This window comes from Drosophila subobscura, chromosome A (genome assembly GCF_008121235.1).
Source record: "Drosophila subobscura isolate 14011-0131.10 chromosome A, UCBerk_Dsub_1.0, whole genome shotgun sequence".
Classification (NCBI taxonomy): Eukaryota; Metazoa; Arthropoda; class Insecta; order Diptera; family Drosophilidae; genus Drosophila; species Drosophila subobscura.
The window spans coordinates 19,570,726-19,588,025 of record NC_048530.1 but is presented as its reverse complement, the minus strand read 5'-3'; the positions used below and the strand labels follow the sequence as shown (position 1 = coordinate 19,588,025).

At 45.6% G+C, this 17,300-nt stretch overlaps 1 protein-coding gene across 1 annotated transcript; it reads right to left on the bottom strand.

The window, feature by feature from the left end:
* Window positions 1-2,435: 2,435 nt before the first annotated feature.
* Window positions 2,436-3,241, bottom strand: LOC117895957. Its single transcript, XM_034803913.1, has 2 exons — window positions 3,128-3,241; window positions 2,436-3,052 (listed from the first exon to the last, which is right to left on the bottom strand). The coding sequence occupies exon 2, from the start codon at window positions 3,016-3,018 to the stop codon at window positions 2,503-2,505; it is 516 nt and encodes a 171-aa protein (XP_034659804.1). The 5' UTR covers window positions 3,019-3,052; window positions 3,128-3,241; the 3' UTR covers window positions 2,436-2,502.
* Window positions 3,242-17,300: the final 14,059 nt, after the last annotated feature.

Here is a 17,300-nt window from a genome sequence, read left to right as displayed (position 1 = left end):
ATTCTTGCCGCTGATTTCCGCTGAATCTGTGCCGATTCTTTGCTCCAGATTTTAGGTGTATCTTTTTACACCCAAAGGGTTTCTCGGTAAACAGAATTCTTTGTCAGATGAAACGTGTGTGAATAGCTTTTGGAAATGATGAAGAAGGTGCAACTATTTCGTGCAAGATTCTGATGCACATCTTCAGCGTCTTCTGGCTGTACTTGCTTCCATCTTTAAAGCAAGATGCCAGCGCACTCCCCTACGATTAACTCAAGAGCCTCGAAAACCTGACGCTCCGCTCCGGCAGTCCCCGCCGATGCCCAGTCAAGTGGGCCAAGAGAAGGCAACCTCACCCAGCCCAGCAGCAAATGGCGGCACTATGCCCAAAACCGAATAATATTTAATTTATGCAAAACAGCAGCAACATCAAGCGGCTATAACCGACCTGGATGTGGCATTATATATGCTGCCACTGCCTCTGCCTCTGCCACTGCCGCTTCAAGAGAAATTCAGTTCATGAGCTGCGGGTGCAGGCTGAGGGCGGGTGCGGCACATTTCCCCATGTGTTTCCCAGGGGCTACGCTAATTAGCCAAAAACAAAAACCCCAAAATATACAAAAAATACACAACTAACAATGAGCATAAAAATTTGGAATAAAAAAAAACACACACATTTTCATTTCTTTCCATTTTTCGTCTCTATGTTCTTGTTGTGTTTTTGTTTTATTTTTCTGTTAACTCATATTAGAGGCATTCGTCCAGAAAACGAAATTCCAAAATGGCGCAGAGAGATATGTGATATGGGGTTGGGGGAGGGAGGGTTGGAACTGCACGGGGCTACATGGAGCAGGTGGAATTTGAGCAGAGCAGAGCAGAGCAGAGCCACTTGAGCAGAGCCCAGAGATAAGACAACTTGAACTCAGAGACTGCCACTGAGGAGACCCACACCAGGCCCGTGCGTGGCCCTACGCTTGGCTGAATGACTGACAGACGACTGCCTGACTGACTGAGTCTCTGACTGATTCGGCTTATCCGCGGCAACTGTACGGCCACAGCATATTTAAATTCTTCGCCTATTTTTCGGTTTTCAGTTTTTGGCTTGCTCAGTTTTCTGTTGCTGGAAGCCCAGTCGGTGCTGTGATCCATGACCAAGGCAGCGGGGTGGCGCCATCTTAATGATTTGCCAAAAAATATAAGCTCGGAAAACTTTCTAAAGTCGGATCAAAGATCAAAGACAAGATCAAGCGGCCAGTAAAACCAATTCCAGAGCAAAGTTCCCAGTTTGGGGAGTACTCTAGCTGCTGCAAGTTCTGCCATTAAACTGAGAAATCTATTAGCTCAGCGATCACGTTGGGTTCTGTTCCCTTCGCTGGGGAATTTAATTTCTTGATTTGGATTACATTTTTGGGGGGCGCCAGTGCAAGACGAACGGATGTCGCTCACAGGATGTCTTCAATAAGCAAATGATCTGCATCAGCAGAGCCACAGCTGTAGTTGTGTCTGCATCTGCAAAGAGCATTAGCATCAGCATCAGCATCAGCCTCAGCCTCAAGAAGAGGCAGGAGGCAGGAGGCAAGCGGCTAGTGCAACAGACAGCAAGAGCAATGCATTTTTAGTGTAAGCAATAAAATTTACTTTTATTAAAGAAAAACGAACCGAATTCAAAAGAATTTCCTAGCGACTTGTTTTGGCGTCGACGACAACCGACAACCGACATCCAGCGACAACGACAACGACAACGACGACCACATAAATTTCAAACCACCTACACATAAATTTTTGCTAGATATTCGCTACAAAAAATAAACTGCAATAATCATAGCAGCAGCAGCAGCGGCAACAGCAACAACAACAGCAACAGCAAGTGCAACTGTCAACTATTAAATGACATTTAACATGCCCCCGAAGTGGTGTGGATCCGACAGTGAGGCAGGAGGAGTGTGCGTAGTGCCACAGCCGAGGGTGGATAAGACACAACACTCTGCCGCCCCCTGCCGGCCTGCACTCTCTGTTTGTGCCTGTCATCGTCGAGATATGGCGGCATTAGTTTCTTAAAATATCATTTCAAATTTCAAATCAAGTCATCAACAGCCAGTGCGCTCCGTGCTGTTCGGTTCGGTTCTGTTCGGTTCGGTTCTGTTCCCCAGACATCCAGAGATTGCAGGCGATTGCAAATGCTTTTTATCACGGGGACTACACAGAAATTTCAATTACAATTTATGTACTATAAATGCGCTCATCTTTGTATTTTTAGACACACATTCACGAACTCTGCCGCGACTAGCAGTCAAAGCGAAGCTTTCAATGGGAGCACAAGTGCATTCCATGCCCAAATGGCTGATCGGAATCGCACAAGGTTGACCCAGTCTAGTGTCCTCCCATCCCAGCAACCAATGAAAAATAGTTCCATGATTTGTTTATAAATATTATTGTTAATCTAAAATTTCTCTTGCACTATTTGGCAGCTATTTACCGGCTTAAGGCTGGACACGAGCGTGCGACTGGTACTAGTTCTGGTTCCTAGTTTCTGTTCACTTCGGTTGCCGGCTGAGCCTGGGGCTGCAGCTTGATAAGTCGATCAAGAAAGGTCGAAGGCTTGTTTACATAGAACTCTAGCAGAACTTCATTCCTCGTTCGCTCCGCGTTCAGCTCGTCGGTCAGCTTGGCGCACAATTTGGCCAGGTTCTGTGTGTCGGAGTAGCGCTTGAGAATCGAGTCCCCATTGACGTAGCTCTTGTGATCCACGACGGCCGGTGCACGCTGCCTGCAGGCGTAACGCCTTACGTTCCCCTCGTCCTTCCTGTCAAACTTCTCACGTTTCAGAAAGTCCATAATGATTTGGTTGAACTTGTTGGACTGATCCTTGCGCTGCTCCTGCTGATGCGGTTCGCCCTCGCTGTCCTGCATCTGGGGCAGCGGGGCCAGCAGCTTGGTATTGCAGTTGCTGTCCTGCACGATGTGGGGACCCACGCGGTGGTGTGCCAACCCCATCGCGATCTTGGCTGTCTGAATCATCGAATACACTACGTACATCATGGCGTTTAGCAAATGGGAAAACTAAAAGGGAAAACTGCAACCCGAAAAACACCAATAATTAATTTAATTAACCGTTTATGCACCGAATTGTTCGTTACCGAGCTCTTACCAAAAGTGAGTTTTGCTAAGGAAAAAAAATTTCATTTACGGAATTTTACGGAATAAAAAGTTATTTAAAAACAAAAAAATTTCAAACAATGAAACTACGAGGACTGGCCAAACTATACTGAACTGAAATCGTATCATGCCCTACGACACTCATTTGACAGCTCCAAGTTCGATTCCAGCGCCTGCTGATCCCAGAACAAAATTCAAATTCATCAAAAACGAGAGTCGAACGGAGGAGTCGAACGGAGAGTTGAGTCTGGCCATATGGAAGCAGCACGCCATATGAGCATTACCAACAGTGCCAGTCCCAGTGCCAGTGCCAGCCCCCGACCCAGTATCAGTCCCAGACCCATTCCCCGATCCGGCAGCACATTATTCATTATTTCGAACAACTTCATCAGCGGCAGGACAGGGGAAAACAAAGGGAAAGCCAACGAAAGGCAAAGGAAAATGCTTCCATGAACTATTTTCCACATATTCGATGAAAAATTAGATTTGTTTTGCATACAGGGGCTGTGCGGTGCGGTGTGGGGGCGGCTGGGTGTGCTCTAGGGGTGATGCCAATCCCCTAACCATCCAAAAAAAAATCGTTAGAAGTCGTCGTCGCCGTTGTCGTTGTCGTCGTCGTTGTCGTTGTCGTTGTTGTTCCTGCTGCTCTCTGGCCTCGTATTTTGATTGATTTGAATGTTACGTTGAGTGCGCTCTGGCTCTGGCTCTGCTCGGCTGAATGTGTGACTGATGATTGATGGACTTGGCCAGTACCCTGCACCCCAGCACCAGCCCTAACCCCGCACGACCCTCCAAGAAACCCAACCAAAAAAAATTAAATGCACATACAAATATATTTTCTTGTAGCCCCCGAAAAGGAAAAAAAATACTTCCGATTTCCACGAGAGAACAAAAAAAAAAGAAATGTAATTTCCAGGGTCTGACAGGCGTATGTCAAATTCGACGACATGCGAATTTTAATAAACAACAAATTGGCAACAGGAAAAAAACCAAACATAAAATACCCCGAAAAAATACAAAAGAAAAACCGAAGAAAAATGGCAAAATAAATGACGAGGTCTCCGCACTCTAATTGAGAAAGTTTTCGGCGAGAACTTGTGGCGATGTGCTCAACGGATTGGGAAAATTAATGGCAGGGAATGGGAATTGTATATGGAAAGATATTATTAGCGTTAAACCTTTTAATTACTTTCTAATTTAATTCCCAAAATATAAAAAAATTTGTTTGAAAATTAATTCAAGGAGCATTTAGTTTTCCAGGCATCCGGAAAAGAGTTTATCTTCAACTTATGGCAGCAACTTACGCAACTGAATGCAGATTCATTTAATAAAAAATAAATTAAAATAGCTTACAATGTAGCTCCACAATTGAGAGAGGCTTAGGTCTAAGATTTGAGGTGTTTGCATTTAATTTTGTAGATTTTTAGCAGCAACTCTCGACACTCGACAGCTCCCACAAGAGTTCACGCTATTCCCACAGTCGCCGCCGCCTCCTTTCGAAAATGGCAGCAAGGGAATGACCATAAAGTAATGTTCTAAATAATATTTTGAAGTGCTAACTCGCCTCGACCCCCCACCTGGCTTGACCCACTGAACTTTCTCGCTGTCTTTGCTCTCTCTCCTCTCTCTCTGTTTGGAGCTTCCATCTTATAGCTCACGTGTGGGAGCGCACTCAGCTCGGCGGACACTTCCCCGCGCGAACGGACGAGTGCCGGATGTGGTTGCGTAGAAAGAGGTGGCCCTTGAGATTCACCGAAAAAAAGTCAGTGGCAGTGGCGGTGGCGGTGGCAGTGGCAGAGTGGGGAGCACAGCAAAATGTCAGCGGCATGCAACGCTACTTTCTGTTTGTCTACGGCCGCTCCAAGCGACTAAAATAATAACAATAATAGTACATAATACTAAGTCAAAATGCCAACTTCCGAAAGCCGAACTCCGTCATTACTCCATTTTTACCACAATTAAAAGGCAGCCCCACAGCCAGACACAGAGACAGTCGGACGGACGGACAGACCGACTCCGGCAGCGTCTTTTGAGTGTCTGGGTGAATGTCTTTTCTATCTTTTCCCCACTTTATTCCAATTCATTTTATTTATTTTTTTAATTTCCATGTGTAGACCTTTCCTCTCGCCACTTTTTGTGTGTTTGCCTTCGTTTGGTATTTTTTTCTGTTTCGGTTTTCCTCGGGTCTCGTTCAGCTAATGTCAACTTCCGTGGGGGGGGCAAGTTGGGGGCATGGGAAGAGTAGTTTCCTACGGGATACTTGCACAGACGATTAGGCCCATTGAAATGGCAGGTGTGTGTGCTCCGAGCCAGTGGAGTGAACTCGTAAATGGGAGCACAAATGGATCGTTTCCTTCATTGATACATTGCACATTTATCGTACTCTTAGCGAGTGATATTTAATGGAATTCATCCAAACTAATTCATTTAAAAATACGCCAAATTACACGCTGTAAAGTCTGCCTAAACACTTGAGAATAAATGAATCTTTATGCAATAAATCCCCAATATGCTCGCACACAGCTTCAATGAACAATGCACCGATGAGCCACTGCCTCCGCATTTGCATATAATTATTTATTTAAATAAATGTGCAAGCGATATTTCGCGATTAGAAATATAAATAGAGGGAAAGGCAGCCATTATCAGCTGGTGCTTCCCCTTTCCCATTGCAAATTGTTACCGCGATGGGAACCCAGACTCAATCCAATCCAATCCATTCCATTCCCGATCCCAGCCCCAGCCCCAAACCCAGCCCCAGCCAAGGTTCGTGCGTGTAAAGTTTTTTAGTTTTGTCGAGGCATTGTATTTCGAAAGTAGCCTAACTGACAATTTAAACGAAAGATACGAGTACGATGGAAATCGAGGAAAACGCGATCCGCAGCACGCAACGCTGCTGGCAGCGCAGGGGGGGAAAGTGTCTGCAGGGGAGTGCGAGAGTCCGTCTGGTGGAAAGTCTATAAAAAAGGATTCAATATAGAAATTAATGTTGAGCCGCCTCCCAAGAAATCAGCAACCAGGCCGTGGCCCTTGGGGGGATGGGGTAACAAGAATGCCAAATGAATTACGATAAGCAGCAGGCGGCCGTCCACCCGCCAAGGATAAACACGGAGAGCCCTCCAGAGGGGTGTGGATTGCTCGTGGGGCTGAGAGGGGGAGAGGGGAAAGCGATGAGGTGCAGACAACCAGCGAAAGGGGAGAAAAATTGCACCAAAATTAATAAGAAGTCGGAACAACAAAAAAACAAAACCCACACAGGAAAAGAAAACAGAAGAAATTCTTGAAAATCTTCAACGAAAATTTATCAGATTTGGTTGACCCAAAAAATACTCTGCAAATGTGGAAATTAAGCAAAAGGGAGGTAAAGTGGGATAAAGTAACTAAAGTTAATTTTAAGTAAATTTACAAAATTGAGATGAGATTTACACAAAATTTAGAAACGGCCACGGATGGGTGGATAAGTATAAAAATAAAAGGCAATAAATCGATTGAAAATGTAATAAAATAATGGTAGTTCCACTCCATTCACTGTACTTGTCGACTGATACGCCGATCACTCTTTGGTGGACCCATTTTCCTTGCCTTTGGTCATATGCCCCACCATTTCGATGAGAGCGCAGCCACATCAGCCCAGCCAATGGGCAAAAGTAAAAAATTATTGAAACTTTATGAAAATAACAAGGGGAAGAAGGAGTAGCAAAAAAAAGCAGCAGCAGCAGCAGCAGCAACAGCAGCAGCAGCGTAAAAGAAAAAGAATAACCCAAAACGCCCAACAACAATTGTTGCCGGTGTTGGTTGTGGCTTTCTTTCTGCTCTCCCCTTGTTCCTTTCCTTTCTTTGGCCTTTCTTTGCTCCTCACTCTTCACTCTTTACTCTTTTTTTTAACTACAGCAACAGACGGTGTTTGTGGGGAGAGGGGTGTGGGGCTCTGGATGGCATATTGCAGCCTTTGATTCCTTTTCATTTATTTTCTCCTCCTTTGCCATTCCTTGGCAAAGGATACAGCCAACCAGCAACAAACCAAGCCAAAAAAAAGAAACAAAACAAGAAAAATCGAAAGGGAATGGGAATGAGAAGGAAATTTTATTGTTACACCAGAAAAATAACAACAGCAAACGGGCGGCCAGTGCTGCTGCTGCTAGAGGGGTGCTGGGGGGGCCAGACCTGCAGGGCGTCGCATTTCGGCTACGTTTCCGTTTCCGTCGAAGACCGGAGTCAAAGTCCAAGTCGAAGCCAAAGTCGAGGCATATCGAAGGCGATTACCCAAGAAGCAAACCAGCCAGAAAGGGGTGGCGCGGGTGGGGCGGATAAGCACTCCGAAAAAAGTAAGCGAGGACAAAGCGAGATGGCAGTAGGGAATCGGAAGGAGAGAACGCACATAACCAAATGGCTGCAAAGGAAATTGTAATAACTTTTTCTTCTCTTTCTCGCTGCCTCCCCCCCCAGCCCAACTGATTGCTGGACAACGGCAGCAGCTGGTGGCCAGGAGTGGGTTAAGCAACATGGGTTAAGCATTGTGGGTGGGCGGAGGGGGGCTGGGGCACACGGGTACACGAGCCACTGTTTACATTTTTAATAATGCAGCAGAAAAAACTGAAAGACGCCAAAGAAATCGAATTGACTTGCAGGAGATTTTTGAAAGGAGAACGCAAAAAAATTAAAATTAATTATTGAACAGTGGAGTGGCTGGGCAAGGGGGAGCAGCTCCGGCAGCTTGGCACAACCCATGAGCGTAGTCCAGAAGGGGTAATTGGGGTAGCCAAAGGAACAAATCTGCTTGCAAAGGTCACTTCAACGGAGGGTTTTCCCTAGCTAAAATGCCTCCCAAGCCAGCTGTTGGTGGATTTGGGTCTCAAAAGGAATTTGCTGCTACGGAACCACGATCGCGATTGATGAAAACTCTCCCTAACAGCAGCTGTAACGCCTCCAATGACCTCAAATCAAATGAAAGGTTACGAAAACGCGACACCCCTCTTGGACTGCCACGCCCCTGACTAGCCAGGGGCCTGTGACTCTTTGCCCTTTCTTTTTTTTGCTACAATTTACCATTTTTATTACCCAATTTTCTGCGACTCAAATTAAAAATTAATTGTATGCAACAACAACAACAGCCAAAACGGGAAACTCAAAAAGGAACAGAAATACGCAAAAAAAAAAGAAAAGAAGAAACGCAAAAATCTTTTTGATTTCTTGACGACGTTTTTTGCCCTCATCATTACTGTTGTTGTTCGAAATAATTCAATTAAATGACGCCACACGATGATTGCTCTCCGAAAGAGAGATGGGGGACGATAGAGGAGGGGTCTATGTGGGGAGGGGGTGGGGCTGATATGGTTAGCTGCCAGTTAAAATTCACGACGCAATTAAAAACTTCCTGATTAAAGCCCCCAAACAAAAGCCACACGAAAGAACAGGCAGAGAGAGAGAGAGGGAATCAGATCCGAAATGGAATCTGAATACGAATCTGAATCGACTTGGGTACTCACACTCGCGAGCACTTACAGAAATATCAATTAAGTGAATGATCCACGCTCCGCACACCCACCACCCCCCTGTGGCTCCATCCTCCTGGGGCAATGATGAGTAAGTGAATGTGAAATTCAACTTTATTTGAATTTGAATTTATGATGCCATTTCCGAACATCCACTGACCAGAGAAGCAGAACCAGAACCAAACCCCAGTCCCGCATAAGTCTACACATCTTCTTGTGTTTGTGTGTGGATCGCCAAGTAGCAGCTACTAATTAATAATGAAGCGACTGGCGGTGGGGGGACACAACTTAATTGGATTGCAGGAAGTGATGCTCAGTATGTGGCAAGAGTGGAGCCACTAATCGAAAGACAAATTAAATATCAAATCATATTTCAAGTAGGTCTTTATACATTATTCTTAGCTTAAAATATTTTACAACCCTCAGAGGACAAAACAGATTCAGAGAGTATTCAGAAATATGCAGAAAGTGGCATCCAAAATCTCTTCAAAATACTGATAAAGCTCAAAAGAAGCGTCCTGAACAGGCCAGATCGAGACTCATTATCTATGGCTGTATTATAGAAATATCTTTGAAGGAAACAGGTACTATATCAGGAAGCAATCAAATCGACTGCCACATGGAGCAGGACTGTTCTGCCAGCAGTTGAACAATTTCCCAAATAATGAAATGAAATCCCTTGCTCGCACAATGAGTTTTGTTGTCTTCTGTGTTTCGGTTTCGAGTTCGGGGCTGTGGCAACAGTTTCGAATTAATCATTTAGCAGGTAATGCAATAACAATAAAATATTATTATTAACAACCAGTTTGGCCCGGCTACTTGCTGCTTGTCGACTGGCCGCCTCTTGAGTGGCTTCAATAGAGGCTACTGGCGGGCGGTACAGTCGGTGACAAAAGTTGGATTGATGTTTCAAAGTTTGTTTTGGGGAGTTGGTCGAGCGGTCAGCCTAATGCTGCCACTCACTGTGGCCCAGTCATGACAATAAAGCAAATCAAGAGTTGAGCTGGGGGGAAGACAAAAAGTCACCAGTTTATGGCAGCAATTAAGTAATTTTTTAAACACTCTCCGCACTTGGCCAACACAGCAGTCAACCCCAGCCTAAGTAAAACAAATATGAATCTCGGTATCTGGTTATAATTTGTATCTGTATCTGTGTACCTGTGTACCTGTGTATCTGTGTGTGGCTCTTGCTTGAGCAGCAGCAGCAGAAGCAGCAGCAGCAACAAAAGATTGTCATAAAACTGCCAAAAATATACGTTAATTACCTTTTAAAGGTTTTTCAAATTAAACTCGTTAAATTATGAATCTCTCTCTCTCTCTCTCTCACCATCTCTGTCTCTCTCTCTCGCGCATTCTGCTTGTCTTTCAAAAAAAAAAAAAAAGAGATGGCACTATGGACAGAAAGCACCGTTCAGCCAGAGATCCATTGCACATGGCAGTACATATGTACATCCTATACATATGTACATATACATATGTGTACTGTACATAACGTGTGAAGTTAATTAAACCTGTGTATAACTTTATTACAAAATATGATTTTGGTTCACACACACACAGGCACACAAGTGCGAGCGAGATGGCTGGCAATGTCCGCACAATATGGCGGGGCTTTAATTTCATATTTCTGTCAGCATTTAGCATTTTGAACTGTTTTCGGAGTTTGGCTTTCATTTGTGTCGATTCTCAGGAATTTCTCAGGAACAAGGAAATGCTGTGGGAAAGAGCAGGCAGCATTTTGCAACAGCAAACGAGATTCCAGTTCCAATCGAAGATTGTAAACGCAGAAAGACATTTTTGGTGTATGTTCTGCCGATCTTCGTGTGCACTTAATCACTGAAAAACTTCAAGAACAGAGTCCTAGAACTGAACCAAGATAGTAAGTAGTTCCTGTTAAAAGATCTCATAGGCATTTAGCCAGGTAGGCCACTTTCAAAGTTTCCATTTCCCAGAAAGAAAACTTCAATCCAAACCGATGAAAGGGAAAACATTTGCTGCCTTTGAAATAGAAACATTTGCTCCACATCAGTGTCCATCATTTTGTTTGCTCAGCAAGTGCTTCAGTAGCTTTGACATATAAGGACCAGTTGGCCCTCTGACCTTAGCAGAACTCTCAAGAGGGATTGAGAGGGACTGAGAGGATGATGGGAAGGGAGGGCTTCAACACATGCACTGACATATGAATACGAATATTATTAATAAATGAATTGCATGTTAACAATAAAAGTTAAGAGCAGCGACCAAAATGGAGCAAAACGAGCGCCAAACATGTGAAATGAAAAGCAGCTGAAAACTCGTGAAAATGACGACGTCCCTCTGCCACATGCATGGATGTACATGTACAATTTATTTGCGAGCTGGTGTGTGTTTCTGTGTGAAGGGAGTTTGCAGGTTCCGTTCAGTTTTCGTTCAGGTTTCGGGTATCAGGTTAAAGCCACCGCGAATAGTTGGTAATAATAATGAACGAAACGAAACGAAACGATATGAAACGCCTGGCGCTGGCTCTGGCTTTGACTCTGGCTTTGACTCTGGCTTTCCCTTTGCCTTTGCCTGTTTGCTGGTGCGGACCGAACGAACCAGCGAAAAAAAAAACGAAAAACGAAACTAGATTAATATCTCCCTCGAGTCCTTTCAGTCAAGTTTATATACATATACCAACACATGCAACATACACATATGCAAATACGTATCTTTGTGTGTGTGCAAGTTGCTTTGCATATGAATTGTGTGCGCTTCACGGGTCCAGAAGTGGAAGGCAGCGACTTCAGAGACCCGCTGAGGTTATGGCATACTGAAAAGCCATCTATCTATTGGTCGATAAAGGTCCTTCGAAAAGGGAGAAATGATTTTCCTGCTCAAAATGCTGCCAAAGCTCAGCCATAAATGAATGATAATGAATCGGAAGGATTGTCTGCACTCCAGCCAATTCCAATTTACTCTTCATTTTGTGTCCAACAAGAGCCAAAACCACTCCACAGTGCCCGTTTGTGCTCGTTTGTCGTCACCGAAATTGGTCCCTCTTCAGCCCAAATGGCAGCGAATGAGTTCGCGCATGCAATGTGTGTGGCGAGGGCCACATCGACTTTCGTCATCTATTGGCTCTATATGCAAACAATCCCATGTGTGTGCGTGTGTGTGTGTGTGTGTGTGTGAATACACCCCACCATTAACGCTGATTAGCAGGGACGGCGCTGAAAAGGGGTCACCAAAGCGAACTTTTGCAGCAAAAGGTGGCTCCGATCGCACAGAAGATTGTGCCCAAGTTGGGCCAGAGCCGCGCTCTCCCTCTCTGGCACCCCCTTGCGACTACGTCACTGATCTGTTGTAGGACAAAGAACAACAGAAACGGCACGGCCACGAACAGCGAAAAGAAAAAGAGTGCCACAATGCCGTCGTTGACTTTAGTCGTATTCGTTTTAAATGAAAATTAATTTATGCGAATCGATAAGCCCCGTCGGTGGGCCCAAGCACACACCAGAGCAGGGCTCTTGGGGCTCTTGGGCTGTTGGGCTGTTGGTAGGGGGTGCCCGAGGGGCTAGAAACCCATTTAGTGTCCCCTACGTTGGCCTATAGGTGGCGCCAGTGGTTCGATCATTTGGGTCGAAGTTTTACCTCTCACCACCGCCGCCTGCCAACGTTTCACAGCAGACCTGTCCAACCCTTCAACCCCTGGGTCCACTCCAGTCCATGTGTGTGCGTGTCCCAATGCCGTGTCCCGTTTCGAGCAGCAGCAAACACCACCCCCGTGCTAGAACGGCCCCCCCCCCCCTGCCGAGGCCCTGACTAACCAAAAAATGGTTAGTCACTGGTCAGTCGAATGGTTAATTGAAGTCATTTTTCCTAGCCCTCGTTTACCTACGCCGTGGACTCGCCTCGACTCGACCCAACTTGACTCTTAGCACCAATTGGTCATGTGCATTTTATTATTGAAAGGTGATAACAGGCCCAGTCCTGCGTTTGGGGGTGGCCCGCACGGTGTTAAATGGGGTTAAGTACAGCGGTGCGTTTGGGCATGTCCACCATCGACGATGCCCAACTCATGTCGGGGCATGCCGCAGACGAACTAATGGGCTGTCCAGTGCTTGGGTTTGCTGTTGTGTGGGGTTTGCTTTGGCTCTTTAGGGATAGGAAATCGTCTTCAGAGTAGTTGGAGTTGGTTGGGCTTATGTTTTGCTGTGATTCAAGGAGCTTCTGGCTATTTCTTTTCATGGAAATAGTTTGATGAATATAAAGAAATTGGCTTTGCAAATATTTTTAAATATATTTCGAGTATTTATTCCATCAAGAAATAAACCCACTGTTTTCCAGATGAGATCGCTGTACCGTAGAGCTCCTCCTTGATTCAAGAATCCACAAAAAACGAAAGTCTCTCCCGCCAAACTTATGCCCAAAAAGCAAGTGTATGCACCCTTCTTTTTACTAACCAAAAAAACATATTAAATTATTTACACCATTCTCCAAAGAAGCAACCCAAAAGTTTGCATCAAAAACAAAACAAATTGATAGGAAAAAAAGTAGCAGCAAAGTTGCTTCTCTTGATTATCGCACGTCGATCGGGCATAATGTGGCAATCGTTAACCCCGAATGGAGGCCCCCGAAGTATCGATAGCCAAACGGATGATGATGATGATGATGATGATGATCCCGAGGCCTGAGTGGATGCCGACACGTGCCCCCGGTGGCAAAAAGCTTTTGTGTGGAAGTGTGGATCGCCTTCGGCTCTCTGGCTGGGCATCAGTTGAGTTCTGCGTAAAGATTCCCATCGTTGGCTTCGGGATGTGATCATGAGATCTGTCCGAATGCAGCGCACGCATAAGTCATAAGAGATATATGTACATGGGCGAGTGGAGGGGGAAGGGGAAGGGGAATCGGGAGGGAGCTGAACTTAATAAAAATTATTACACCTATATGGGTGATCACGTACGCCAAAAGAGACACGCAGAGAGAGAGAAAGAGAGAGAGAGGCAGAGAGAGTGAGGAGAGCGATAAATTGTACCTAGAAGAAGCGCACAAAGCAAATAAGCTGATGACAACAGACAAAAAGAAGAGCAAAAGATGCGGAGAGAGATGACTGAGAGATAAGAAGTGGAGTGGGAGAGGGAGAGGGAGAGGGAGGGGGGGCAGAGGGACTCCTCTAGACTTGTTTCCACTTATTTTTTTCCTTAATTACACACGGGCTCTCAATGTGGATGTGGAAGTGGAAGTGGAACCTCCTCAGACTTCTGCTTTTGCTTTTGCTTTGGTGTTGGATTTGAAGGCGGGGGGTGGGGTGGGGTCGTTGTGTCACGTAATGAAAATCCTCCCCCAGGGGGGCGGCTGGGCAGGCAGGCATATGTTAAGTCGGTAATAATGTAATAAATATTCAAATTACACTTTTCTCTCTCACATTCGAGTGGCCATATTTCCATTTCCATTTCCATTACCATTTCGAATTTCCATTTTTCCACCTGGTCCGAGTGGCCAGCGGCCAGTGGCCGAAACAAATAACCAAACGTCAACATTAACACAACTAAATGTATATATCAAAAGGTGGACAGCAGCCCCTGCCCCTGCCGCTGCCCCTGGCCCACCTTGCAGGGGGGAATGAATGCCAACTGAGGCGAGGCGAGGCCTGATAGGTCGCCGCCTCGAAGCTCTGCCATGGGGCATATACGAGTATTGGTAGAACAGTAAGCTATGGCACATTTATAGTTGCATTATGCTAATCAAATGACACCCAATGGTGGCATATCGAGTCCCGGTGCCGCGACTCGCGACCCGAGACACGAGACGCGAGACCCGCGACCAGAACCCCCACCAAAGCTGACCCTCTCCCTGTGTCCACTGAGCTGTGTCCCCGCTCTCGAGGGTTGCTTTTGACATTCAAGTTAATAGATCGGTTTTGGCTATAAATTAGCATTTCATATAGGCTTACATAGGTGTGTATAGGTCCACGAATATATACACAATTGCTACATATACATATGTAAATGTAAATGTAGATGTAGATGTCGATGTTCGTGTGAGGGTCAAGTGTGAGTCGCTTGGTGGCGGGTTTTTCGCCCCGCACAGAGAACAAGCTGTCACGACCCATGGGGGAGTTCATTTGGAAGTCCACTATGCCCAGCACAACTCAACAAATTAACCTTAACTTTGGTGCAGAATATGGCCAGGGGAAAGCCCAAGGCAACTGTCGATATATCTAAAGAATATTTTAAGGAATGCAATGAAAGGATCTCTGGATATACTTGTTTGCACTTCCATATCTCTCGAACTTCAGTTTAAAAATCTTCAGCGAGTTGCAGAAAATATTTCACACATATTTTGAGTTACTTTTTGTTGCCACATCAAGTGGCATTGATTCCCAGCGCAGACTTGAACTCTCAGCTGCTGGGCATTAACATATGAAACAAACTCCAACACACACAGCCACACAGCCACACAGCCATGCAGACAGGAAGGAAGCAAAGGATCAATCAATAGGCATTTTGGGTTATGTAAATGATGAGAGCCGTGGCCCAGAAGTCTAGAACTTCATATTTCCAGCATAACGACCTCCATCTGGAGGCCATCGAGGCAGCCTGTCAGTGAGTTATTGAAACATTGAGCCAGCCGCACAGCCAGTGACTTGGACGGAGGTTCGCTGCTCGCAAGGAAGGACAAGGACGAGGAACTGCATTTATAATTATGAGAAAAAATGCGTTGGCCATGGGCAAGACATCTGCACCCATTAGAGAAGACACGAGAGGAGGCTGGCAAAATGTTCTCGGCACTCGGCACTCGGCTCGTCGCTTTGAACGGGGAAAAATAATGAAAATAAATAATATCCGCTGACTGGCATTGATATGCAAATGATTCGCATCGAACCGCACCACACACGGAAGTGTATTGAAATCAACAACACAAAATCCTAAACACAAATCTAAAGGAAAAGGTTTCAAGATCGCATCAGCCTGAGCAGCAACCCCCTAAAGGAAAAGGAATCTCTCTCTCCCTCTCAACCTTCAAGATTATGATTATGCAAATCGGCCAAGGAGCAGGCTGCAGGCTGCAGGCTGCACGATCATCAAGCCAGAGGGTTCGAGCGATGTCTTTGGTGGAGGCAAAAGGGGATTTTGGTATTTTGGTATTTGGCAAATTTGCCAAAATCAAATTGATTGTTCGCCTTTGTGCGATTTGCGACAATTTCGAGTGGCATTTTGTGGTAATTGATACGAGAGTTTTCATCCATAACCGAAACCCTATCGATTCGCCTAACCCTTTTCACCGTGTGTCTATCTGTCTCTCTGTCTGTCTGTCTGTCTGTGTGCCGCTGGGCGATTTGTGCGAAAATTTGCCAGGCCAAAGAATAGAAAGTTGGCAAAACAGTGCCGCAAAATTTCGCCCAAATCCCAATCGCAGGGGTGAAAGTAACCCTTTTTGCCCGGCTTGTAATGAGATCAACTTTGCATCGTTTAACAGTTGTTTCTCGGGGGGCATTGTGATTGTCTGAAAGTGATATGATTTTCCCAATATGTGGCAGGGGACTGTGCGATTGAATACAAATAAATCTGGGTTTCGCCAATGACTTTCTGGTGTGCCCCAGAGCCCGTTGAATATTACAGCGGCTTTACGGAATATTTTATTTCAATTATCAATGCTCTTTGGGTTTATATTTGTTGATGGTAATAAACTTTAGGACTGAAGGTGTTTCATGTAGTTTATCAAGGAGCCAAAGATGCTTCTTAAAGCTGTTCTATCCATCTCCTTCCTAGGTTCCATTCACCTTCCTTTGATTCTTTCATTTCATTTCCAGCTTGAAAACTTCTTCAAAAATCTACTCTGAATAGTTGTGCGTTCTCCAGTGTAGAGATTATCTCTTGCCTATTTCCGTTTTATCTGCACTTTCATCTGGCATCAGAACAAGAATCTGCCATCATATCTGCTAGTCCTCCCAGAGCAAGTTTTATGGCTGCTCCACTTGCACGCTCATCTCCGCTCTGTGCCATCCATAATCATTCGCATTCGCATTCGCAATTCACATTCCCACATTCCCAGCCCAGAGCCAGATCCCGGCACAGATCAAGATCAGCTGTCGATGGCTTTCGTAGTTCCGCTCCCAATCCCGGACCAGAACACAGCCGCTCGTCGAGTGGCAAAGGCAAAGTCGGAGGCACAGTCGGAGGCACGCGCACTCTCTGTGGCAACGTGTGTGAATTTTTTGCCATTCAGTTTTATTGAGTGTATCCACAAGTAACCTTCCTCTGCCCAGCCCAAAAAAAGTAGAGGGCTGGCGGCTTCACGTAAGCTCTTGTGGTCGCAAATGTTTGTCTATTGTTCTAGACGCCGGCTCCGACTCCGACTCCAACTCCGATTCCAGCTCCGACTCTGACTGTTGCACGAAAATTAATTTCCAACGGCAAGTGCATTGGGTCTGTGTGTAGGGGTGTTGATAGAGAGCGGGGGAAGGGGAAGGGGAAGGGGAAGGGGTAGGAGTGGGGTGGTGTGGTGTGGTGTGTTGCAGATTTGCCAAGCGCTGATAAAAACCAGACGCCAAGGCTTGAAAAGGTCGTCGCTTGTGGTTGTTGCCCCTCTGCTGTTGCTGTTGTGTTGCTGTTGCAGTTGTTGTTGCTATTTTGCCATTGTTGGTTGGGGCACAACCGTTTTCGCGGGCCGCATAGCAAAATGCACCGTTATGCGAACAACGAGCCACGA